This window comes from Neofelis nebulosa, chromosome 1, assembly GCF_028018385.1.
Source record: "Neofelis nebulosa isolate mNeoNeb1 chromosome 1, mNeoNeb1.pri, whole genome shotgun sequence".
Classification (NCBI taxonomy): Eukaryota; Metazoa; Chordata; class Mammalia; order Carnivora; family Felidae; genus Neofelis; species Neofelis nebulosa.
In genome coordinates, this window is record NC_080782.1 from 221,859,989 (window position 1) to 221,880,868 (window position 20,880).

Sequence of the window (20,880 nt, forward strand, 5' to 3'; positions counted from 1 at the left end):
AATTTGACTATTTCCCTGGATGTATCATAAGGCCCTCACGTTCAACCTAGCCAATAATCCAGTATCTTCCCTGCCAACCTAATCCTTCATCAGTGGTCACCATTACCATTCCCTGTTACTACACATACATAATCAATCACCAAGTGCTATAAATTCCACCTTCAAAAGATGTCTTGACTCTACCTAACTCGCCCTACCTGTTAACCACCTAATAGAATAGGTTCCTCTGCCACAAACTCCCATAGCATTCTGTGCACCTAATTTATGATGCTCATCACAGTTGAAATTATGTGCACAGGTTCTTATCTCCAGTTTTTGAGGGCAGGAAGACCCTGTCTTGCTTGCCGCTGTATTCCCAGCACAGTGCCTGGCCTATGGCTGGAACTCTCATTTGTGTTGATATGAATGCCCAGCAGCCTTTTGGCTTAACATGTGGTTCTCAAGTGCTTTGTAGACAATTTAAGTTTCCAGTCAAGTTATCTATGGTAGGTAGCCTGGTAAGGTGGAAAGACATGGGTTTGGGGTCCAGCAACCTGGGCTTGAATTCTGGCTATGTCACTAGCATTTATAACCCCAGACAAGTTTAATCTCTCTGGGCCTCAGTTTCCTTATCTGTAAAATGGGAAAAGTAATAGTACTACTGCCCAGATTGTTGTGAGGATTGATTAAATGAAATAATACACGAAAAACTTGGCATGATGTTTGACATTTAGTAAATGCTCAAGAATAATTTCTTCTTATTATTGAGATAACATTTTATTTGCGTTTATTGGCTCATCATAACAATGATTTTTATCAAGCTGCTATAGTAATGAGTATGTTGGTATTATCACATGAGTAGTTATAATATATTGAAATTTAGTGGTTTATAGTATATTCTAAATTATTATAAACACTTATGCTGTATAAAATATTTCACTCTAGTAACTGATAAAGCATTCATGTTATGCCTAATATGCCATTGACCATGAGAAATTAAAAAAGCCACTTAAGTAAAAAGATTCATTAAATATGTATTATTTTGTATATATATTATTTTATAATATATATACACAATATAAATAAATACACAATAAATATGAAGTTAAAGGAAAGTGCATTTTTATTTTCCAGCAATATCACTACAGCATATTTTTAGTCTAATAGTTGAAATTGTTCAAAATATTTTCAGCATTTCTGGTTTGCTAACCAGTAGAACAGCACAGAGCATATACAAAATTAACAATTACTTATGGAGTGCCTGTTATGTGTGGAGCACTCTAATAGGTGTACTTTAAGGCATAAAAAAGAGGCATAAAGCATGGTTTCTGTTTTCCAGGATCTTATAATTTATTTGGGGAAAGATGTCTGAATCGAGTCAAACAGTTTGTGAATTAAACAAGCTGGTGTTTAATAGCTAACACCAAGGACTGCCTTGAGATTATACGTTAGAAATGATCAGACTTCTTAAAATTTAGCTTTGATAAAACCATGTTGCAGCAGGAGGGTGTAGGATCGTATGGTTTTTTTTTGTTTTTGTTTTTGGTTGTTTTTTTTTTTGGTGACAGAAAATGGAATTGGTTATATAAAGTGTGATGCCAGGCTTTAAATACACTGCCAGATGCCCTTCTATGTTGACAGCTCAGCTTTGTTGGTTTGCTTGCTCTCACAGAGGAGTTGGGATGGAACCGGTGCCATGTACTTCATAGGATGCGGTTATAATGCTTTTCCTGTTGGGTCCGAGTATGCTGATTTCCCACACATGGATGATAAACAGAAAGACAGAGAAATAAGGAAATTCAGATACATCGTACATGCGGAACAGAATGCCTTGACATTTAGGTATGAAATTTGTTTGCATGTCTTTTCTTTAAAATGTAGCAAGGGTTAGTTGAAATTAGTTTCTTTTAGCTATAATTTCTTTCTTTTTCTTGTCTTTTTTTAATTCTAAGAAATATTCTTCTCAGAAGTATAATTTCGGGTATACTTGGTCTGGGCTGTCTGACCTGAGGCCATTGCCAGAGATCCTCCACACCTTCAAATTTGCTGAGTGAGTCAGAGTGGCCAAAATGAACAAATCAGGAGACTGTAGATGCTGGAGAGGATATGGAGAAACGGGAACCCTCTTGCACTGTTGGTGGGAATGCAAACTGGTGCAGCCGCTCTGGAAAACAGTGTGGAGGTTCCTGAAAAAGTTAAAAATAGACCTACCCTATGACCCAGCAGTAGCACTGCTAGGAATTTACCCAAGGGATACAGGAGTACTGAGGCATAGGGGCACTTGTACCCCAATGTTTATAGCAGCACTCTCAACAATAGCCAAATTATGGAAAGAGCCCAAATGTCCATCAAATGATGAATGGATAAAGAAATTGTGGTTTATGTACACAATGGAGTACTACGTGGCAGTGAGAAAGAATGAAATATGGCCCTTTGTAGCAACGTGGATGGAACTGGAAAGTGTGATGCTAAGTGAAATAAGCCATACAGAGAAAGACAGATACCATATGTTTTCACTCTTATGTGGATCCTGAGAAACTTAACAGAAACCCATGGGGGAGGGGAAGGAAAAAAAAAAAAAAAAAGAGGTTAGAGTGGGAGAGAGCCAAAGCATAAGAGACTCTTAAAAACTGAGAACAAACTGAGGGTTGATGGGGGGTGGGAGGGAGGGGAGGGTGGGTGATGGTATTGAGGAGGGCACCTTTTGGGATGAGCACTGGGTGTTGTATGGAAACCAATTTGACAATAAATTTCATATATTTAAAAAAAAAAAAACAAATTTGCTGAGCGAGCCTGTTTTTTTTTTTGTTTTTTTTTTTTGTTTTTTTTTTTTTATCTTCCTTCTCTCTCCAATATAAAACTGCTTGGTGTTTGTCCTTAGGGTCTTCCACTTTCTCAGTTGTAAGATGTCCTTTGTTTTCTAAACCTAGAACGCATATACTTAGGAATATATAGATTTTATCATGAACCAAATTGCTTTAACATAGTTTCAGTGAGAGATTATAACTGGCATCACCTCCTTCTGGTGTTCATTTAGATCATTTCCACAAACATTTCTCAGTCATTACCACTGAGGGAGTGATCTTAGGGGGTTCAAAACTGAGCGAGACATGGCTTTGGTCTTTGAGGAGCTTATAATGTGGCAGGAGGATAGAAAAGTGCTTTTGAGCCAAGGTGATCGGTTCTCTGGGAAATGCCAACACAAAGTCCTGTGGAAATTCATGGACTGCTACAGATGGAGGGGAAGTGAAAGGGGAAAGCTTTAAGGAGGAGCTGGCATTTGAGCTGGGTTCTGAACGTCGGGTAGGATTGTGGCAATTGAAGAGGCTTACCTGAAGGGAAGCCATCCTTGCTTCAGGCATAGCAATGGTCTAGAAGTAGGAAAATGCTTGTGTGTTTGGGAACATGAGTGTTCCAGTTGGGATGGACTGTGGAGCATGTGGGAGTAGGTTGGGGCTGGACAAGGGAGGACTTTGAATTTAAAAGCGGGGAGTTGGAAGGGCGTTGACAGAGCCACCCTACCAATCACTTAGGTTGCAGGTATATTATTTAAATAGACCAGATGCATAAAATTCTGTTGCCCTAGTCTAGGCAAACAGAATGAGTCTGAACTGGGGAGGTGAATATGGAGGGCGGATGGTTGTGTAGGACAGCTGACTGAGAGCAGCGGAAACCACAGAACCAGGAAATGTAATCCCTGTAGCTTCAGATGAGCGCATTTCTTGGTCCTAAACTCCCTCAGCAAACAGTTGCTCTGTTCTTTTCCTTGTGCTCTTCATTACGGGTTTACTTGCTTACTTTATGCGGAGGTATGAATCTGTCAAAGCCAAACGCTTGTTAAAATAAAGTATCCTTTCTCAGAGAGGGAATAAAGGAACTATAACTCAAAGCAGAATTTTAATATTAATTTATCAATTTAATAAGCATTTATTAAATAACCAGTCGATACTAGATAAGGGTTAGATCCTTTGGCTACCATGATGAGCTAATGTCTAATCTCTCATAGTAAACTCTCAAAGAGGAGAGTTTCGAGCCCCTCATTCTGGTATTACAAAGTTCTTACTTATCCATTGTTCTTGCTCTCCCTCCCTTCCTCCCTCTCTCTTTCAGTGTCTTTTTCTGTTTTTATTTGTAATCTAATACTGAACATCTTACCAATTGCTTAGAATAATAAATGAATTTTAATTATAATAATTGTCATGTTCAGATTGTATATTAACATTTTATGAGTTTATATATTTTGTATGTTCACTAATTTGGCAAGAATAAAGTTTATTGTTGTTTATAATGCTGTAAATTTGTTTTAAAAGCAGCTCAGTTTTAGTATTTAAAGATTTCTCTAAAATATAACTATCATTGTGGAAGCTACCTTCCTAATACTTATAAATTTTTTGTAGGTGTCAAGAAATAAAACCAGAAGAAAGAAGTATGATCTTTGTCACAAAGTGCCCATGTGATGAGTGTGTACCTTTAATTAAAGGTGCAGGCATAAAACAAATCTATGCAGGAGATGTAGATGTTGGAAAAAAGAAAGCAGACATCTCTTACATGAGATTTGGGGAACTTGAGGGTGTTAGCAAATTCACAGTAAGTAGATACACATTTTTTTCAAGTATACTTTCTATTGTATTGTTACCTACCCTGCTGAATATTTTTAGTTAGTGATTCCAATGCTTTTAAAGACTTTCAACAAACTATTGTCACTGAGTTTATTTTTGTGTGCAACTACTCATCTAATTACAGATTTTCAGCTTAGGATCTCTGTTTTATGAATCGACATGTCCTTAACAAGTTGCACATTATTGACCTTACAGATCCTGAATTGGTGGACCCTTTAGTGCCACCTGGTGGCTAACAAAAGAAAATCCCTCACCCGCCTCTTCCTCACCCTTCTGGTTTGGAGTGGTAAATAGAGATGAAAATAGTTTAGGATTACCCAAAAGACAGGGACCCCCCCCCCCCCACACACACACACGTGCACTCACGACACATTTCTCATGGGAAAAATTAGAAAAGATAGAAGGGATTTAATATTTGATGTTTCAGAAAAAGTACTGAGATACTTCATGGAAAACATAGAACTTTATTTTACTATTTAGTCTTTTAAAAAACTTTTTTTTTCTGGTTTATTTATTTTTGAGAGAGAGAGAGAGAGAGCAAGCAGGGGAAGGTGCAGAGAGAGAGGGGGACAGAAGATTCAAAGCAGGCTCTGTGCCGACAGCAGAGGGCCCAATGTGGAGCTCAAACTCACAAACCATGAGATCATGACTTGACCTGAAGTCCGACACTCAACTGACTGGGCCACCCAGCGCCAGGCGCCCCTAAAAAACTTTTTAGAAACAATCTCAAACATACAGAAAAGTTACAAAACCACTACAAAGAACTTTTTTTTTTCAGAAACGTTTGAGAGTAACTTGTTGACATGGTGGCCAGATCACTCTTGGGGCGCCTGGGTGGCTCAGTCGGTGGAGCGTCCAGCTTTGGCTCAGGTCATGATCTTGCAGTTGGTGAGTTCGAGCCCCACATTGGGCTCTCTGCTGTCAGACTGTCAGCGCAGAGCCCACTTCGGATCCTCTGTCCCCCTCTCTCTGCACCTTCTCTGCTCATGCTCTCCCAAAAAAAAAAAAAAAAAAAACAAAAAACTAAAAAAAAAAAATGATAGCCAGATCACTCTCAAATAGTTTATTACATATTTCCTCAAATGGTAGATTCTCCTACAAAACCATGATACAGCCACAAAACTTGGGAAATTATCATTGATAATTTCATCCACAGATTCTAGCCAAAGTTTACCAGTTGTCCCAGTGTTCTGTATAGCAAAAAGATCCCCTCTCCAGAATCATATGTTGATTTTTAATGATAACTCTGGCATTTAATGTAACACTTATATACAAGAATTTGCGGTAGATATAAAAGGCATATAACTATTTATAAATTTCAAATTTACATTCCTGTTTGAGTCCAGAGTGCCTGGAACATATAAGGCACCAAAAAGATATGTTTTAAAGTGTCTATTAGGGCACCTGGCTGGCTCAGTCGCTTAAGCCTCTGACTCTTGGTTTCGGTTCAGGTCATGATCTCATGGTTCGTGGAATCGAGCCCTGCATCAGACTCTGTGCTTGCAGTGTGAAGCCTGCTTGGGATTCTCTCTCTTCTTCCCTCTCTGCCCCTTTCCTGCTCTCTCTCTTTCAAAATAAATAAGTAAAACATTAAAAAATAATAATAATAAACTGTCTATATATGTGTATACATATACTTATATATTTATATTAAAAATTTTGGAATTATAACAGCATATTGCCTAGGTTTTGTGTGTATGAAGTATCATAACTATTTACCCTTTTTATTTTTGTCATTTATTTTTGTTTTTTTATTTCCAGTTTTACTTAAAGTTCATGATTTTTTAAAAAAAGGAGGGCCCTGAAAGAAAGGGGAGATGAGCAAGATGCCTCTTTTGTAAAAGCAAACAAAAACTTACATCCAGCTAGTCAAAGAGAAATCTCTGGTTTTGTGTTTTTGTTTTCTGTCTCTTCATTCCTCCTGAGGAGTAGAAGGAAATAGTTGTTTCACATTCTCTCCATAAAGATTAAATGACCTAGCTCTTCGGGACTGTGACAGACAGATTAAGTGAATTCTGAAATATTTTGCTTACTGGCGGATTTGAGTAGCTTTCTCACTGTAAAGACAATGAAGAGGTCAGAAGAATGTAAGATATAGGGTGAGAGAAGCAGAGGGAGGCAGGAAGACAGAGGATGTGAGGCCCCTCGGCAGAGATGGGCCAAGACCCACAGGAGTACCCCACTCAGGTGCACACTATTCTTCTCTGTGCTCCTTCTGGTGAAGGTTAACTCTCTCCTCCTTTTCCTCCTTCTCCTCCTTTCCCTCATCTGGCCTGGTTTGCAATATTATGTAAATGACTTAAACTCCCTGGTTAGCTAAATGCCTAGGTTTTTTTTGTTTTGTTTTGTTTTTTTATAAATACCAGAGACTAACATGAACTAGTATTCATTCTAAATTTGAATGTCAATAATGGTTATACTTATTTTTAGATTGTCAACAGTAGTATAGGCATGTCCAAAAAATTGATTTTTTTTAAGATTAAAGCAAATTGAAATTAATTTTGTTTGGAAAATTTGCTTTTCTCCTTGAGGTGTTACCATATACCTTGAGATGAGTGATTCTGTTTTGTGGGATTGTTGCAAACTAGGCTAGGGCTGAGCAACAGTATTTTCAAGAATAGATTTTACCAGTGTAGACCCATGTCCTTATTCAGAAAGCTTTTGTTTTCTTTCTATTTAATACATGTACATTTTTCTCTATTAGGTCATATTACTTATTTTAAATTTATTTATTTTGAAAGTAATATATGCTCATTTTAGAGGACCAAGGATGTAAAGAAGAACAGATATTTTCTTACAGCTCATAGATACTACTGTTAACATGTTGCTGTATTTTCTGTGTCACTGAGAATTCTTCAAAAATAATGTTTAATAGTTATACAATATTCTAACTTACAGATATAACTTATTTAACCATCCTCCTGTTGTGAGGCACCTAAATGGCTCCTAAGTTTCTTAAAGTTAGAAATAGTCTTTTTATGATTATCCTTAAATATAGATTCAGTGTTATTAGTTTTTACTTTTCCAAAATTAATAGATTTTAGTAGTTTGACATGTTTTGAAACATGCCTTTTTTTTTTTTTTTTCATATGTAATTTTCCACCCCATGTCAGTCCTCTTTTTCCTGGTGCTAATCCCAACCATCCCATTTCTATAGGCAACCAACCAGTTCTAGATATCCTCCCTTTCCAAAGACTTTTTTACCCATGGAAAAATGTTTGTCTTGTATCTCATTCCCCCTCAAGGATCATGATAGTTTGATGAACTCATTGATGCTTACAGAAGGCACATTGAATTGTGCCTTTCTAGACATAGTGCCCTAATAGGCCTTTTTGGTCAAGTCATTAGTAATTCTGATGATGGGGATTTCTAGCCAAGTGAGAAGGGAAGGGCTGTGCCATGACGTACTGATTACACTCAGTTTTTCTTCTCAGCTGCCCCACGCTTCTCGGTACTATCTGAGAACAATCAGGCTTCCCTATTTCTTTTTGAATGGTTGAGATGGAAAACTGTAATCAGAGGAGATATGGTATATGGTGTGATATAACCATACTAACAGGCAAGATTATCTTGGTCGTACTTTCTCTCTTTATATCTAAGCCTTCTCTGGCTGTTATAAGATGCCATAGGACCTGGAGATGGAATGTGGTGTGGTGGAAACTCTACAGTGTTGGGCAAACTCAGATGCGAATTCTGTTGCTGCCCTTAGTGGACAAGTCACTGCACTTCTCTGGTCTTCTGCTTCTTTACCTTTAAAATGAAAGTAAAGGATCTTTAAAGTTCCTTCCTTCCTGGGAATGCAAACTGGTGTAGCCACTCTGGAAAACAGTGTGGAGGTTCCTCAAAACATTAAAAATATATCTACCCTATGACCCAGCAATAGCACTGCCAGGAATTTACCCAAGGGATACAGGAGTGCTGATGCATAGGGGCTCTTGCACCCCAATGTTTATAGCAGCATTCTCAACAATAGCTAAATTATGGAAAGAGCCTAAATGTCCATCAACTGACGAATGGTTAAAGAAATTGTGGTTTAGGGGCACCTGGGTGGCTCAGTCGGTTGAGCGTCCGACCTCGGCTCAGGTCATGATCTCGCGGTCTGTGAGTTCGAGCCCTGCGTCGGGCTCTGTGCAGACAGCTCAGAGCCTGGAGCCTGTTTCAGATTCTGTGTCTCCCTCTCTCTCTGACCCTCCCCCATTCATGCTCTGTCTCTCTCTGTCTCAAAAATAAATAAACGTTAAAAAAAAAAAATTAGAAAAAAAAAAAAGAAATTGCGGTTTATATACACAACGGAATACTACTTGGCAATGAGAAAGAATGAAATATGGCCTTTTGTAGCAGCGTGGATGAACTGGAGAGTGTTATGCTAAGTGAAATAAGTCATACAGAGAAAGACAGATGCCGTATGTTTTCACTCTTATGTGGATCCTGAGAAACTTAACAGAAGACCATGGGGGAGAGGGAGGGAAAAAAAAAGTTAGAGAAGGAGGGAGCCAAAGCATAATAGACTCTTAAAAACTGAGAATAAACTGAGGGTTGATGGGGGGTGGGAGGGAGGGGAAAGTGGGTGATGGGCATTGAGGAGGGCACCTGTTGGGATGAGCACTGGGTGTTGTATGGAAACCAATTGGACAATAAATTCCATATTAAAAAAAAATTCCTTCCTTCCCTAAGAATATTGATTCTGATCCCAGAAGTCATATCATTCAGGGTCATTTAGGGTCATTATAGGGACTGGTTGGTATGAACATGCTTTTTTTTTTCCTTACATTTAAAAAAAATGTTTTGATATTGACAACAGGGTACTGAAATGCTGTTTATTAAATCCTTCTTAAACATATAAATAAAAGGTTTGTACCCTTTTACAGTGGCAGCTGAATCCATCAAGAACTTGTGTGGGTGAACAAAATGAGCCTGAAAGCAGAGAGAGTAAGTATTTAAAAGTCTCTTATTAAGCTTAACTTTGTTACTAAGAAGAAAGGATACATAGTGAGTTTTAATGATCAGGTGTTTGAAATTGTGGTTGTAGATAGACCATTTTCTTTTTGCAAGTTAGATTTTTGCCATTCAAGTTGTTTTACAAACATTTGTGTATCTACTATATGCTAGATTCAATGGAAAGTGCTGGTTTATAATCAGTCCCATAGAATCTGCAGTTTAATACAAATAATCATGCACAAATTGAATATATAAATTAAATTTATATGAAAGAGTAAACAACAATGCTCTTCTATACCAAACAAAAGCTTGCTGGACAGTTAGGACAAATGTGTATAATTAATACAGATGGCTCTAAGGCCAAATTAGAGGATATATACTTTTTTATTAGAGTAAAGGCACATTTGCAGAGATTGGTCAGACAAAGGAAATGCTCTGGTTATTTGAATAATCTAACTAAAGTCATCTCAGCTACCATAAATGAATTACTTACTAGTCTTCAAAGCTTTATTATTTGCATATTAACACAGGTATTTTTAATGTAATGTCATCTTTGGGAGATCTTATAATTCCTTAGCCACATAATTTTGAATATGAGTTATTGCTATACAGTATTCTCTTTAAATATTAGCTATGTTATCTGTTTGGATTCTAGGTAAATGGAAGTTAATTATAATAAGTAAAAATTTTTTGATAATAACAATGATTTGATTACCCTGAAAAGTTAGGAAATATAAAGGTCTTTGTGAAAAGAATTCCTATTCTATAATTTCCGTGCAAATATCTTGATTTTCTGTGTTCTGAATTAGCTTTACTTATTCAAGTAGTGTATTTTTTTTTTTGCAATCTGGAAAAAAAAGACCTATCCACTCCATCTTCTAAAAAAATTAACCAGGAAAAAAAGAGAAAAAAATGCAAAGAAAAATACATGTGGATCTGATTAAAGAATGTGTATTCAATAACAGTGTTTGAGGGGGTCAATTAATAATTCCCTGTTGTTAGGGAAAGGACACAATTGGCACTAACCATACAAAAGATGAATTAATTTATCTGTGTTAAAATTAAGAACATCTGTTCATCAAACGATGTCATTGAAAGAGTACAAAGGCAAGCCATAGAATAGGAGATATTTGCCACTTAATCATCAATAAAGGGCTTGTATCTAGGATTTATTATTCCTAGACCACCAAGGAAAGGAAAACATGCTGCGGTTAGCAGTCCTGAGATTGAAAGGCGAGGTTGCGATAGGGAGGGACAAGAGCAAGGCTTCTGCTTTGTTGGCAATGTTTTATTTATTGACCTGGGTTAGGGTCACATGTTGGTTTACTTTGTGACTGTTCACTGAACTGCAACTTCATGTTTTATATATATTTTTGAACAAGTGCTTGATAGCAACAAATAATATTCCTGTCTCTTTTTAAATTTTGTAACAGCATTATTGAGGTAGAATTTGTATATCATATGTTTGCCCTTTTAAAGTACAGATTTCAGAGTTGAGTGAACCCGCTCGTCAGTAGGGCAGATACTGTACTACCAGAGTGAGTTTTCTGGAGTCTGTTCTTCAACAGTTGAGAATTTTAAGGTAAAATAAAAATGAGTGTTCCTTTTGAATTTAGGCATTATTTTGATCTTATAACCTATATGACTTTAACAAATACCCACGTATTTGAAGTGAAACTTTCCTGACATTGAGTTATTCTTGAACGCCAGACGGTGTGTTGAGACCCATACCTCCCGGTGAAGATCAGCACCAAAGCAAAAAGCTGTGTCTCGGGAACCGCTAAGAAGTCCTGTCTAGACTGCAGTGAAGCCTCAAGAACTTTTATTGCACTTTTAAAACTCTAGCCTTGTTAACTCAGAAAATAAGGATGGATTTTATGAATAACTGGAAAAAAATTTAAGGAAGCTACTTTATTATCACCATATGAATGATGTTAATGACAATATTTTTATTTTAGATTTGTCTGTTTTCCAAAATATAGCGGTGTGGTCTTTTATTACATTAAATGAGGTAGCAATAATTTAATGAGATCAATTTAATCACCTGTTGAGGTTAATTTCTCCTTGTCTTAGCTTTACATTAGCCAATTTTTTTAGAGGGGCTGGTTCACTAGGGTCACATCTCAGCAGAGAATTCTACACCTTTTAAAAAATATTAATTCCTTCAGATTATGAAGGTGATAATTAGTAAACTGCTCCAGGGAAGTAAATGATGACCTGGCCATTTTTAAGTCGGTGTATGGCTCACCAAAAGTTCACATTTATTATACCTAAAGCTTTTTAATAATCAGAATTTAATTAGGATTGAATCCTAATTAAATCGTAATTAGGATCATAAAAATGAAGTTGATATACATGATCCCCATTATAAAAGTATATTCCTGACAACATTCTTAATTTTCTTTTAAAACTCTTCCAATATGTAGAAATCACAATGATTTGTTGGACTAGGGTGTTATATCACTGATTTGGGATAGCAGTAGGAAGAAAATACTATTCTGAGGCAGCACTGGTTCTTGAAGTCATTCACACTGCCAACTTTGGTTATGATGTTAACAGTGAAGAAATAGTCTGGAATATTGAAACTAGCATTTTTTGAATTCCATTCACCAATGCTGCCCATTTTTCGCTCCATACAATTAATAGAGTGTCTCATGGCTTTCAGTGGAAGGTTTTAAAAAATTATTTGCAAACCTTAAGAATACTGGGAATCTTGAAAGTAAAATTATGGCCAGTCAGGTCAGTTGCATTCCAAATTGCTCTTTGTGAAACCTCTCAACTTTTATTTGCTGAGAAACTTTCAGGAAATTAGTCCAAAGATGAAGGTACATGTCTTGCACTTTCCTAGAGTTAGGGAGGGAGTGCATAGCCCATGGCCCACGGGCCTGGGTGTGACATCATGAGGCACACCTGCCTTGGCTGTGCAGAGATAATCAGGTTTGCCCCTGCGATCAACCCCTTCCCTTCCACGACACCACTTGGCCTCATGAGGCCTCCTAACGGAGTCGCTCAGAACTCTACACAGGAGAATCCAAATGTTGACCGATGCCCCTATTTGAACAGCAGCCCGCTTAGGTGTACTGGGAGTTCAAAGTCATCATACCAGCCAGTTGAGAAATGCCTTAAATATTGAGAGAGGGGAGGAGAGATATCCTTAGAGATAACTAAGGCGAATTTGAAAACCAGTAGTGAAGCTATTTTAAAATATTTATCAATATGAAAATACTGAGATTTGCTTACATCCTCCCAGTTGCTTCAATATATTAATTATACATGTTTAAATTCATGTTAGAATTGTTGTTGTTTTTTTTTAATTTTTTTTTTCCAACGTTTTTTATTTATTTTTGGGACAGAGAGAGACAGAGCATGAACGGGGGAGGGGCAGAGAGAGAGGGAGACACAGAATCGGAAACAGGCTCCAGGCTCCGAGCCATCAGCCCAGAGCCTGACGCGGGGCTCGAACTCACGGACCGGACCGCGAGATCGTGACCTGGCTGAAGTCGGCCGCTTAACCGACTGCGCCACCCAGGCGCCCCAGAATTGTTGTTTTTTTACTAATATGTCATCCACATTTAATATTTTATAAATCAATCAGCAAAATTTTTATAAGATGCCAAAGCCTGGTATACTGCCAGGTTTATGGATGCATGTGTTAGATGTTGAGGGGGATATCAGAAGGGAGAAACATAAAATGGGAAAAACTAGGCTTAGGAAGTAGAAAATGGATATTTACAAGCACTATTAAAATATTCATGATAATGCATATTTCCTTCTTTACAACCTTATAAACTTTACAACTCAGTTTTCAACATTTAATTTACTATGTAGTACCAGAAGGAAGGCTCTATGAGGGCAGGGATATATATATATATATATATATATATATATGAATTTATATGTGTGTGTGTGTATATATATATATATGAATTTATATATTTATGTATATAAATATATAAATGTTTTAAATGATGAATCCAGTGCCTACAGTAGTGCCTGGCACATAATAGGCATTCAGTAAGTATTTGTTGATTGATTGAATGAGTACAGGACACTGGCTAGATCCTGGAAATAAGATGTGTAAGAAATGCTCCCTCATCTCAAGAAGCGTACAGTCTAGTGGAAGACAGAAGCATGAGAGAATGATTCTCAGAGGGGGTTCCCTGGACAAGCTGCTTTAGCATCACCTGGGGACTTGTTAGAAATGCAAATTATTGGGGTCCGCTGAGACCTATTGAATCAGATACTGTGTGTGGGACCTAGCAATCTCTGTTTTCACAGATCTCCTAATGACCTTGGAGTTTGAGAACCACCCTATGAATGTAACTATAGAAAGCTTATAATATATATAATTAAAACTACTAGAAATAATAACAAACAACTCTGTATTGCAAGGAAACTAGGATGTGTTTTTAGCTAAGAAAAGGTATGAGGTATGGAGATGTATTTTTGTTAAGAGAAAAGAAAGTAAATTTTGTCCTAAAGTAAAGCTGGTTATTTCAGAATGAAAAGAGAAAAATAAAGGACAAACTAAGGACATAGACATTTAGGAAAAGAAAAAGAGAAAGGAAGGAAAAGAAGGAAGGGAGGGAGGGAGGGAGGATGGAAGGAAGGAAGGGAGGGAGTTAGTTTTGTAGTCACATTGGCTAAAAATTGAATTGTTATAAAGGTTTTTAAAAATGATACACTTGCTTTTTTAATAGTTTGCGTATGTAATTTTCTTTCATTTGCAGAAAGGGCAAAGTTTTCTTGGACTATTGGTCTGCTCTTAATAAGATATTATGAATGTTTTGTTTTGTTTTGTTTTACCTTTTGAGTAATCTGCCTGAAAAGCAAAAATGTTGTGTTTTACTAAAATACTTTCCTGTGCTTCATGTTGTCTTTATCAGATCTTTGATTACTTAACTGAGTCTTAACGCTAAGAGCTGAATTTTACTTAAAACAATGTAATCTCCTGTATTTGCTTTTAAAATCTTTCGTCACTTTGGTTAAAAATATAATTAAGTATTATCTGTGATCCTATTTAGTCAAGTGTCCAAACCTTTTGATATTTTTTGCAAACTTTCCAAAATCGATTTTTAAACACAATTTTTTGACCTGGAAAGTGAGTTGGAGTTTTCCAGAGGGTCCCTGGAACATCTCAAAAGATTTGTTTTTTCTCTTTATAAAAGGGAGGTGCTAAATGAATTGGTTTATGTGATATTGCTAAATTACATGGGAAGTATTGTTAAATAAGAAATATCAAGCTTTCTTTACATTGTATCTGTATAGGTATCTGTTTTAAGTGTTGCAGAAATTATATGAAATTCCTAGAAATCAGATGTCCCAGGATAATGTTATCACTGTAATTCCAGTTATTATCTTAAAATGTTGTATTCCCAGATATAATCAGATTTTCTTGCCAATTGCATTGTAATGAACTTTATCAGATCTTTAACCATGGCCATTTTTAAGTCCTTTCTCCTTTACAGACAGTTACTGTTTTATTCTGATGTTTTGTAAAAGTTTTCCTGTAAAAGTGCTTCATCTTCAAGGAGGTTCATGAATGGACTCTAACAAGTATTGTGGAATACAAGTTTATGATAACTTTAAGGTCGTCCAACTGAACTGGGTAAGAATTTCCAGAACTACCGAAAAACTGAATTCACACAGAACAAACATTAATTACATGGGGTTGAATGAACATGGGAGTGAGTGAACTGAGGAGGATGATCATAATTTTTTATGACTTTTTGGTTTGAAACATTGCTGTTTTTTTTTTAAATGTTTGGTTTTTCCAGATTTAAGAAAAACCTTTTTCTCTTTTCTCTTAATTTATCTATGATTTATAGCAGTTTGTTAAATTATTCATTTATAGGGGCGCCTGGGTGGCGCAGTCGGTTAAGCGTCCGACTTCAGCCAGGTCACGATCTTGCGGGCCGTGAGTTCGAGCCCCGCGTCAGGCTCTGGGCTGATGGCTCGGAGCCTGGAGCCTGTTTCCGATTCTGTGTCTCCCTCTCTCTCTGCCCCTCCCCCGTTCATGCTCTGTCTCTGTCTGTCCCAAAAATAAAAAAAAAAAAAAAAAAAAAAAAAAAACGTTGAAAAAAAAGAAAAAAAAAAATTATTCCTTTATAAGCAGAATTGAAACAATTGCTTTTTCTCCCTACCTCATACCTCCAGAATTTAACAACTGTTAGTGAGTATTCTTATTTTCATGGCAATACAGTTATTTGAGTAAGCTCAATAAGAATCTGTTCTTAAAATGAGCTTAAGTGGAAACATCGGTTATGTTACTGAGGCTTTGACTGGAATGTCATATCTGAGAGATCTACATAGACTTAGATATGACCAGACAGCTTTAAGAAACTACGGTTGACTTTAGGGAGCCAATAAACACTAGAGCCCCTTGGAAAAGTTGGCCTGGTACCTTGCTTACAGGGTTCCCAGCAGCCTTACTAGGTGAATGTGGAAGGTCACTTCCTGGCAGGCTCAGGAACCTCAGAATATTTGGGAGACCTTGAGAAGAGAGGAATTAACCCAGATTTGTAGGTATTGCAGGTGAAGTGTGATAGCAAGTTCTTGGCTTGGCTTCCTAGCCTCAAGAGGCTTTTAAGAGTTCAATCTGAGATTCCTTACCAAAAATTGTAGCAAAGCAGAGTTAGAAGAGCCTATAGGATCAGTTACTCTTCTTGCTACACTTGTGTAAATAGGCCAACTTTATTGAAACTAGATTTAATTTGCAAACAAATTAGTCTTTCTGTGATTATTTTTGGTAGATGGAAAACTTATGTTTCAGTAGGACACCTTTATAAATATCAGATTCTAGGGGCGCCTGGGTGGCTCAGTTGGTTAAGTGTCCCACTCTTGATTTCGGCTCAGGTCATGATCTCACAGTTTTGTGAATTCAAGCCCTACATCAGGCTCTGAGCTGGCAGTGCAGAACCTACTTAAGAGTCTCTCTCTCCCTTGCTCTCTGCCCCTCCCTCACTCACTTTGTCTCTCTCAAAGTAAATAAATAAACTTAAAAAAGAAACCTTATGAATATCAGATTCTAGTGCTGTTAATTAGCTTTGAGGTTTTGTTTTCCACCTGTTAAAGTTACTGGATCCTGAGTTCTAGTTTCCTCCAATATTTGGCTATAGCTCTGCAAATAAACCTTTCCAATTTTCTCTCAGTTTTGACTTGGAATCACTAAGAACAAAACTAACCTTTCCCCCAAAGCCTTATAAACTGAATGCGAATGACTTGATATAAACTTTCGGAGAAATGGCCACAATAACTCGTGTTTCAACAATCATGCCTGCTGCTCTATGTGCCTCTCAGAAAGTTTACTTGAACACCTGGTGATGTCAGAGACATTCAAACTGCAAAAGATGCTTTGATTCTGACATCTAGAAATTTTCTTGACTGGCTGCCCCTGGGCTTAGAAGCTGGTTTATAATTTGTTGTAATCATTAACCTTTGTTTTTCTTTTGTTTCCATAGAAATGCCTTAATAAATAGTTGATTTCTCACACATTATAGACCCAATTGTGGGAGCCCAGTTATATCACAACCTCCTAATATTAGATACAACCATTTAACTGAACTGAGCTGTTTTTAAAACTAAGAGATTAATTCCATGAAACAGGAAAATAATCTACCAACTCAGCTTCTGGATTATGAAGCTTTTTGCAGTTTCAAAGGTGGGACTGAAGGGAAGCAAAATATGCCACTCCAAAAAATATGCCACTTTGGCATATGGATTATGTTGAATTAAAATTATTTAAGAAATAGCCATTGTAAGAAGGACACTCCTTTGTCCCCCTGGAAGCAGGAAATAAACTCCTGTGTGAAGGGCACCCTCTCGGCACCTGGCGGGTGAAAGCATTCTCATCACTGGAGACGGGATTCAGGATTGAGAAGCCTGTAAAAACAGCTTCATTACTTCTTCATTAATTTGCTACCCCAAGCCCAAATTCCTTCATCAATTCTTCACAAATACTTGTTTCTGGGTTTTTTAAAAGGTACAAAGGCTGCCTTCCTGGTCACTTCTTTTGAGTCTCATATTTGTATGGCTTGTGTATATATGGAATTAAATTTGTTTTTTTCTCCTGATAAGTTATCTTATATCAATTTCATTTTTAGGCCAGCCAAAGAATCTAGAAGGGAAGAAGGGAAAATTTTCCTTTCCTTACACATCTTTTTTACATTTGCTTTCAAGGGCACATGCTGGTTTTTTGTTGTTTTTTTTTTTTAATGTTTATTTATTTTTGAGAGACAGAGACAGAGCACGAGCAGGGGAGGGACAGAGAGAGGGAGACGCAGAATCCGAAGCAGGCTCCAGGCTCTGAGCTGTCAGCACAGAGCCTGACTCGGGGCTCAAACCCACAAACTGTGAGATCATGACCTGAGCAAAGCCGGCTGCTTAACCAGCTGAGCCACCCACGCGCCCCACATACTGGGTTCCTGGAAGAACATTCATGCTTACTGCCAGGCCAGCACTGTTTCAGAGGCCAACCAGAGAGCCTCTCAGGACCATTACCAAGTCAGCTCTGATTATGCCCACTTCTGAGAGAGACTTACAGCCAATCCATTTAATTTACTCTGTTACCCTTTGTCAAATTTCTTCATTCTCCTTAGCCTGTGATACCTTTCCTATTGGGAAAAGATAACTAGCTGCTCTAACCTGGGTGACTCTGTTCTGGTTAGTAGAGGAGGCTTTTTGGTCCAGAACCTTTGTGGGTTTTCTAACTTCTCTGTAGTTGAGCAGATTGGTCTTCCAGTTATGCTGTGGCTCATTGTGCTGACACAGTGAAGGAAGTGTGCTAATGGGTTATGGATGGCTACCTCAGTCACCCCAAGAAGGGACTGAGTTACAGCTCAGGCCACATTTATAACCTACTGAGTGTGGAACTAGGGATCTGTTATTTCAGGCCAACATGTAGATGTAATGCTACCATTTACTCAACTCCTGAGCACCTACATGCTAAACGCTCTCCATCCCAAATGGAGACAGTGTAATTTGCTTTGGACACTTTTTTAAAATAGAAGAAATTTGGGGCGCCTGGGTGGCTCAGTCGGTTAAGCGGCCGACTTCGGCTCAGGTCATGATCTCGCGGTCCGTGAGTTCGAGCCCCGCGTCGGGCTCTGTGCTGATAGCTCAGAGCCTGGAGCCTGCTTCAGATTCTGTGTCTCCCTCTCTCTCTGTCCCTCCCCTGTTCATGCTCTGTGTCTCTCTGTCTCAAAAATAAATAAACGTTAAAAAAAAATTTTTTAATAAAAAATAAAATAGAAGAAATTAAATTTTAGCTGTCAAAAATAATAAAATTATATTTTGAGAAGTTAAGAAATTTGTCCAGTAGCAGACTGAATGCATAATGTTTATTTTCCAGAGTTGACCGTATATCTTTACCTCCAAGCACAAGTTTAAAGCTGTGAGTTTTTCACAATCCTAACTATATGATGTACCAAAAAACCTTTTATTGAGATTTTAGAGCAGTTTACTAGCTTTGCTAGATTTTTGTCTTTAGTTTTTATCACACCAGAAAATCAGTGTAGAAAATCAGGTTCCCTAAACCTTGGCACGATTGGCATTTTGAGCCAGATGACTCTGCTGTGAGGGTTGTCCTCCGCATTGTGGAACATTTAGCTGCATCCCTTGTCTCCACCCACTAGATGTCAGTAGCAACTCCTCATCCAGAAGACAGCCAAAAATGTTCCTTAGGGGGCAAAGTCACCCGCAGCTGAAAGCCACTGACATAAACCATCAAGTGAGTGTAAGTGTATTTTACGATACATGCCTTACTGTATTGGATGTAAGGCCATTTCATGTAGTATAATGACACCTAAGGCCTTTTCTATGGCTAGGTCCCCAGATTTGAAGACGACAAATCGAACTGATTCATTTTCAGATCTTTTAAAGAACTTAGGTTTAGGGTGGGTAAGTCAAAAGCAGTTTGAAATCTCACATCTCTGATTTTAATTTGGCGGGGGGGGGAGGTTATAACCTGTAGCTTTGCTTGGTTCTGTTTGTTCGTTTTTCAGATTACTGATACATGTGAATCAGCCAGACCATTTTGTAAATACCCTCAACCTGCAATAATTTTTTCCACCTGTTTCCAAAAGGTAATGGAAAATCTAGAGTTAACACCTAGCTGGGCTATACATCAATCAATCAAAAGTTAACTTGGATGAGGTTTGGTCATAGCTGGATGTCATACAGAGACAGCCTGATTTCCTTCTCTTAAGAGCATAGAATTGAGTCTATTATATTTGCCTCCCAGCACAGGAAAGTGACATACATGTTCCATGGCCTGAGTCATCATACATGCTATGATTCATTTTGCAAGGATAGAGCACACTGTTGGGTCTGATCAAATTTTCTCTTATCGGTTGACCAGGTAGGCCTGTCTTTTCTTGTATCAGCATTTGTCATGTATCTTAAAGTTATTGATTTTTTTATTCCTTTTTTTTTTTTTTTTTTTAAGTAGGCTCCACACTCCTTGTGGGGCTTGAACTCATGACCCTGGGATCAAGAGTCACATGCTCTACCTACTGAGCCAGCCAGGTGCCCCTAGACTCATTGATATTTTTAATACAATTACTGTTGACCATTAAAAATCCAATGGACCCACTTAATACAAAAAGTACAGAACTTTTCTATCATTTAGGCTGAGTTTTGAAAATCCTGTCTCCAAGTAAAACAAACCCCATTAGTAAGTACCAGTTGAAAATGAGGCCCATTTAAAATGGAATACCCTACATTAAAGTATGTAGAAGTTGGTCCATAAATATATTTACCATGTACATTGAACTGCATTTAAATAGACAGATTTCAAAGGAACTCAGACTTCATCCACTGTAGCACACTTTCTATAAATCTGGAAACAGGAGAGTCTGGGAGATGAAATGATTTCTTAAATACTAGTTCACGATGTTGCAAGGGCCTAATCAAGAAGTGTCAGGGTTGTGCCTCCCTTCCCCCCATTTTCAGTTTTATTTCTAATGTAAGCTCACGTTTGCCATGTTGGCTGATTTTAACATGTATGTTACAGTAATAAATTCAAGGACTTCCATTGTCAATTTAGTCATTTTTTGGTAAAATTATACCTACATATTTTAAATGATAAATAGCTCTATAAACCTTACTTTGAATTGATAGATAGCTCTATAAACCTTACTTCGAATCAAGATGTTTATTTTTAGAGAGAGAAAGCAGGGAAGGGGCAGAGAGAGGGAGACAGAGGATCCGAAGCCAAATTTGCACTGACAGCAGAGAGCCAGATGTGGGGCTCAAACTCATGAACTCGTGAGATCATGAGCTGAGCCAAAGTCTGATGCTTAACCAACTGAGCCACCCGTACTCCCCTGAGCCATTGTCTTTTGAG

At 37.6% G+C, this 20,880-nt stretch overlaps 1 protein-coding gene and 1 long non-coding RNA gene across 4 annotated transcripts in view; both read left to right on the forward strand.

Moving 5' to 3' along the window:
* The window catches only part of CDADC1 (cytidine and dCMP deaminase domain containing 1), a 47,686-nt gene extending 35,480 nt beyond the window's left edge, over window positions 1–12,206 (forward strand). For 2 of the 3 annotated variants that reach the window (XM_058685792.1, XM_058685802.1), the window contains 4 exons: window positions 1,652–1,821; window positions 4,377–4,566; window positions 9,467–9,527; window positions 11,247–12,206. In XM_058685792.1, coding sequence (XP_058541775.1) covers window positions 1,652–1,821; window positions 4,377–4,566; window positions 9,467–9,527; window positions 11,247–11,320 — 495 coding nt within the window. In that variant the 3' untranslated portion in view covers window positions 11,321–12,206. Of the gene's footprint in view, window positions 1–1,651; window positions 1,822–4,376; window positions 4,567–5,376; window positions 5,487–9,466; window positions 9,534–11,246 lie in introns of those variants that run through there. The other variant, XR_009249042.1, reaches the window with a different exon arrangement.
* An 872-nt stretch (window positions 12,207–13,078) lies between these two features.
* LOC131485966 (uncharacterized) lies at window positions 13,079–20,568 on the forward strand. Its single transcript, XR_009249114.1, has 2 exons — window positions 13,079–15,144; window positions 19,538–20,568. It is a non-coding gene; the product is annotated as an uncharacterized LOC131485966 (long non-coding RNA).
* The last annotated feature ends 312 nt before the right edge of the window (window positions 20,569–20,880 follow it).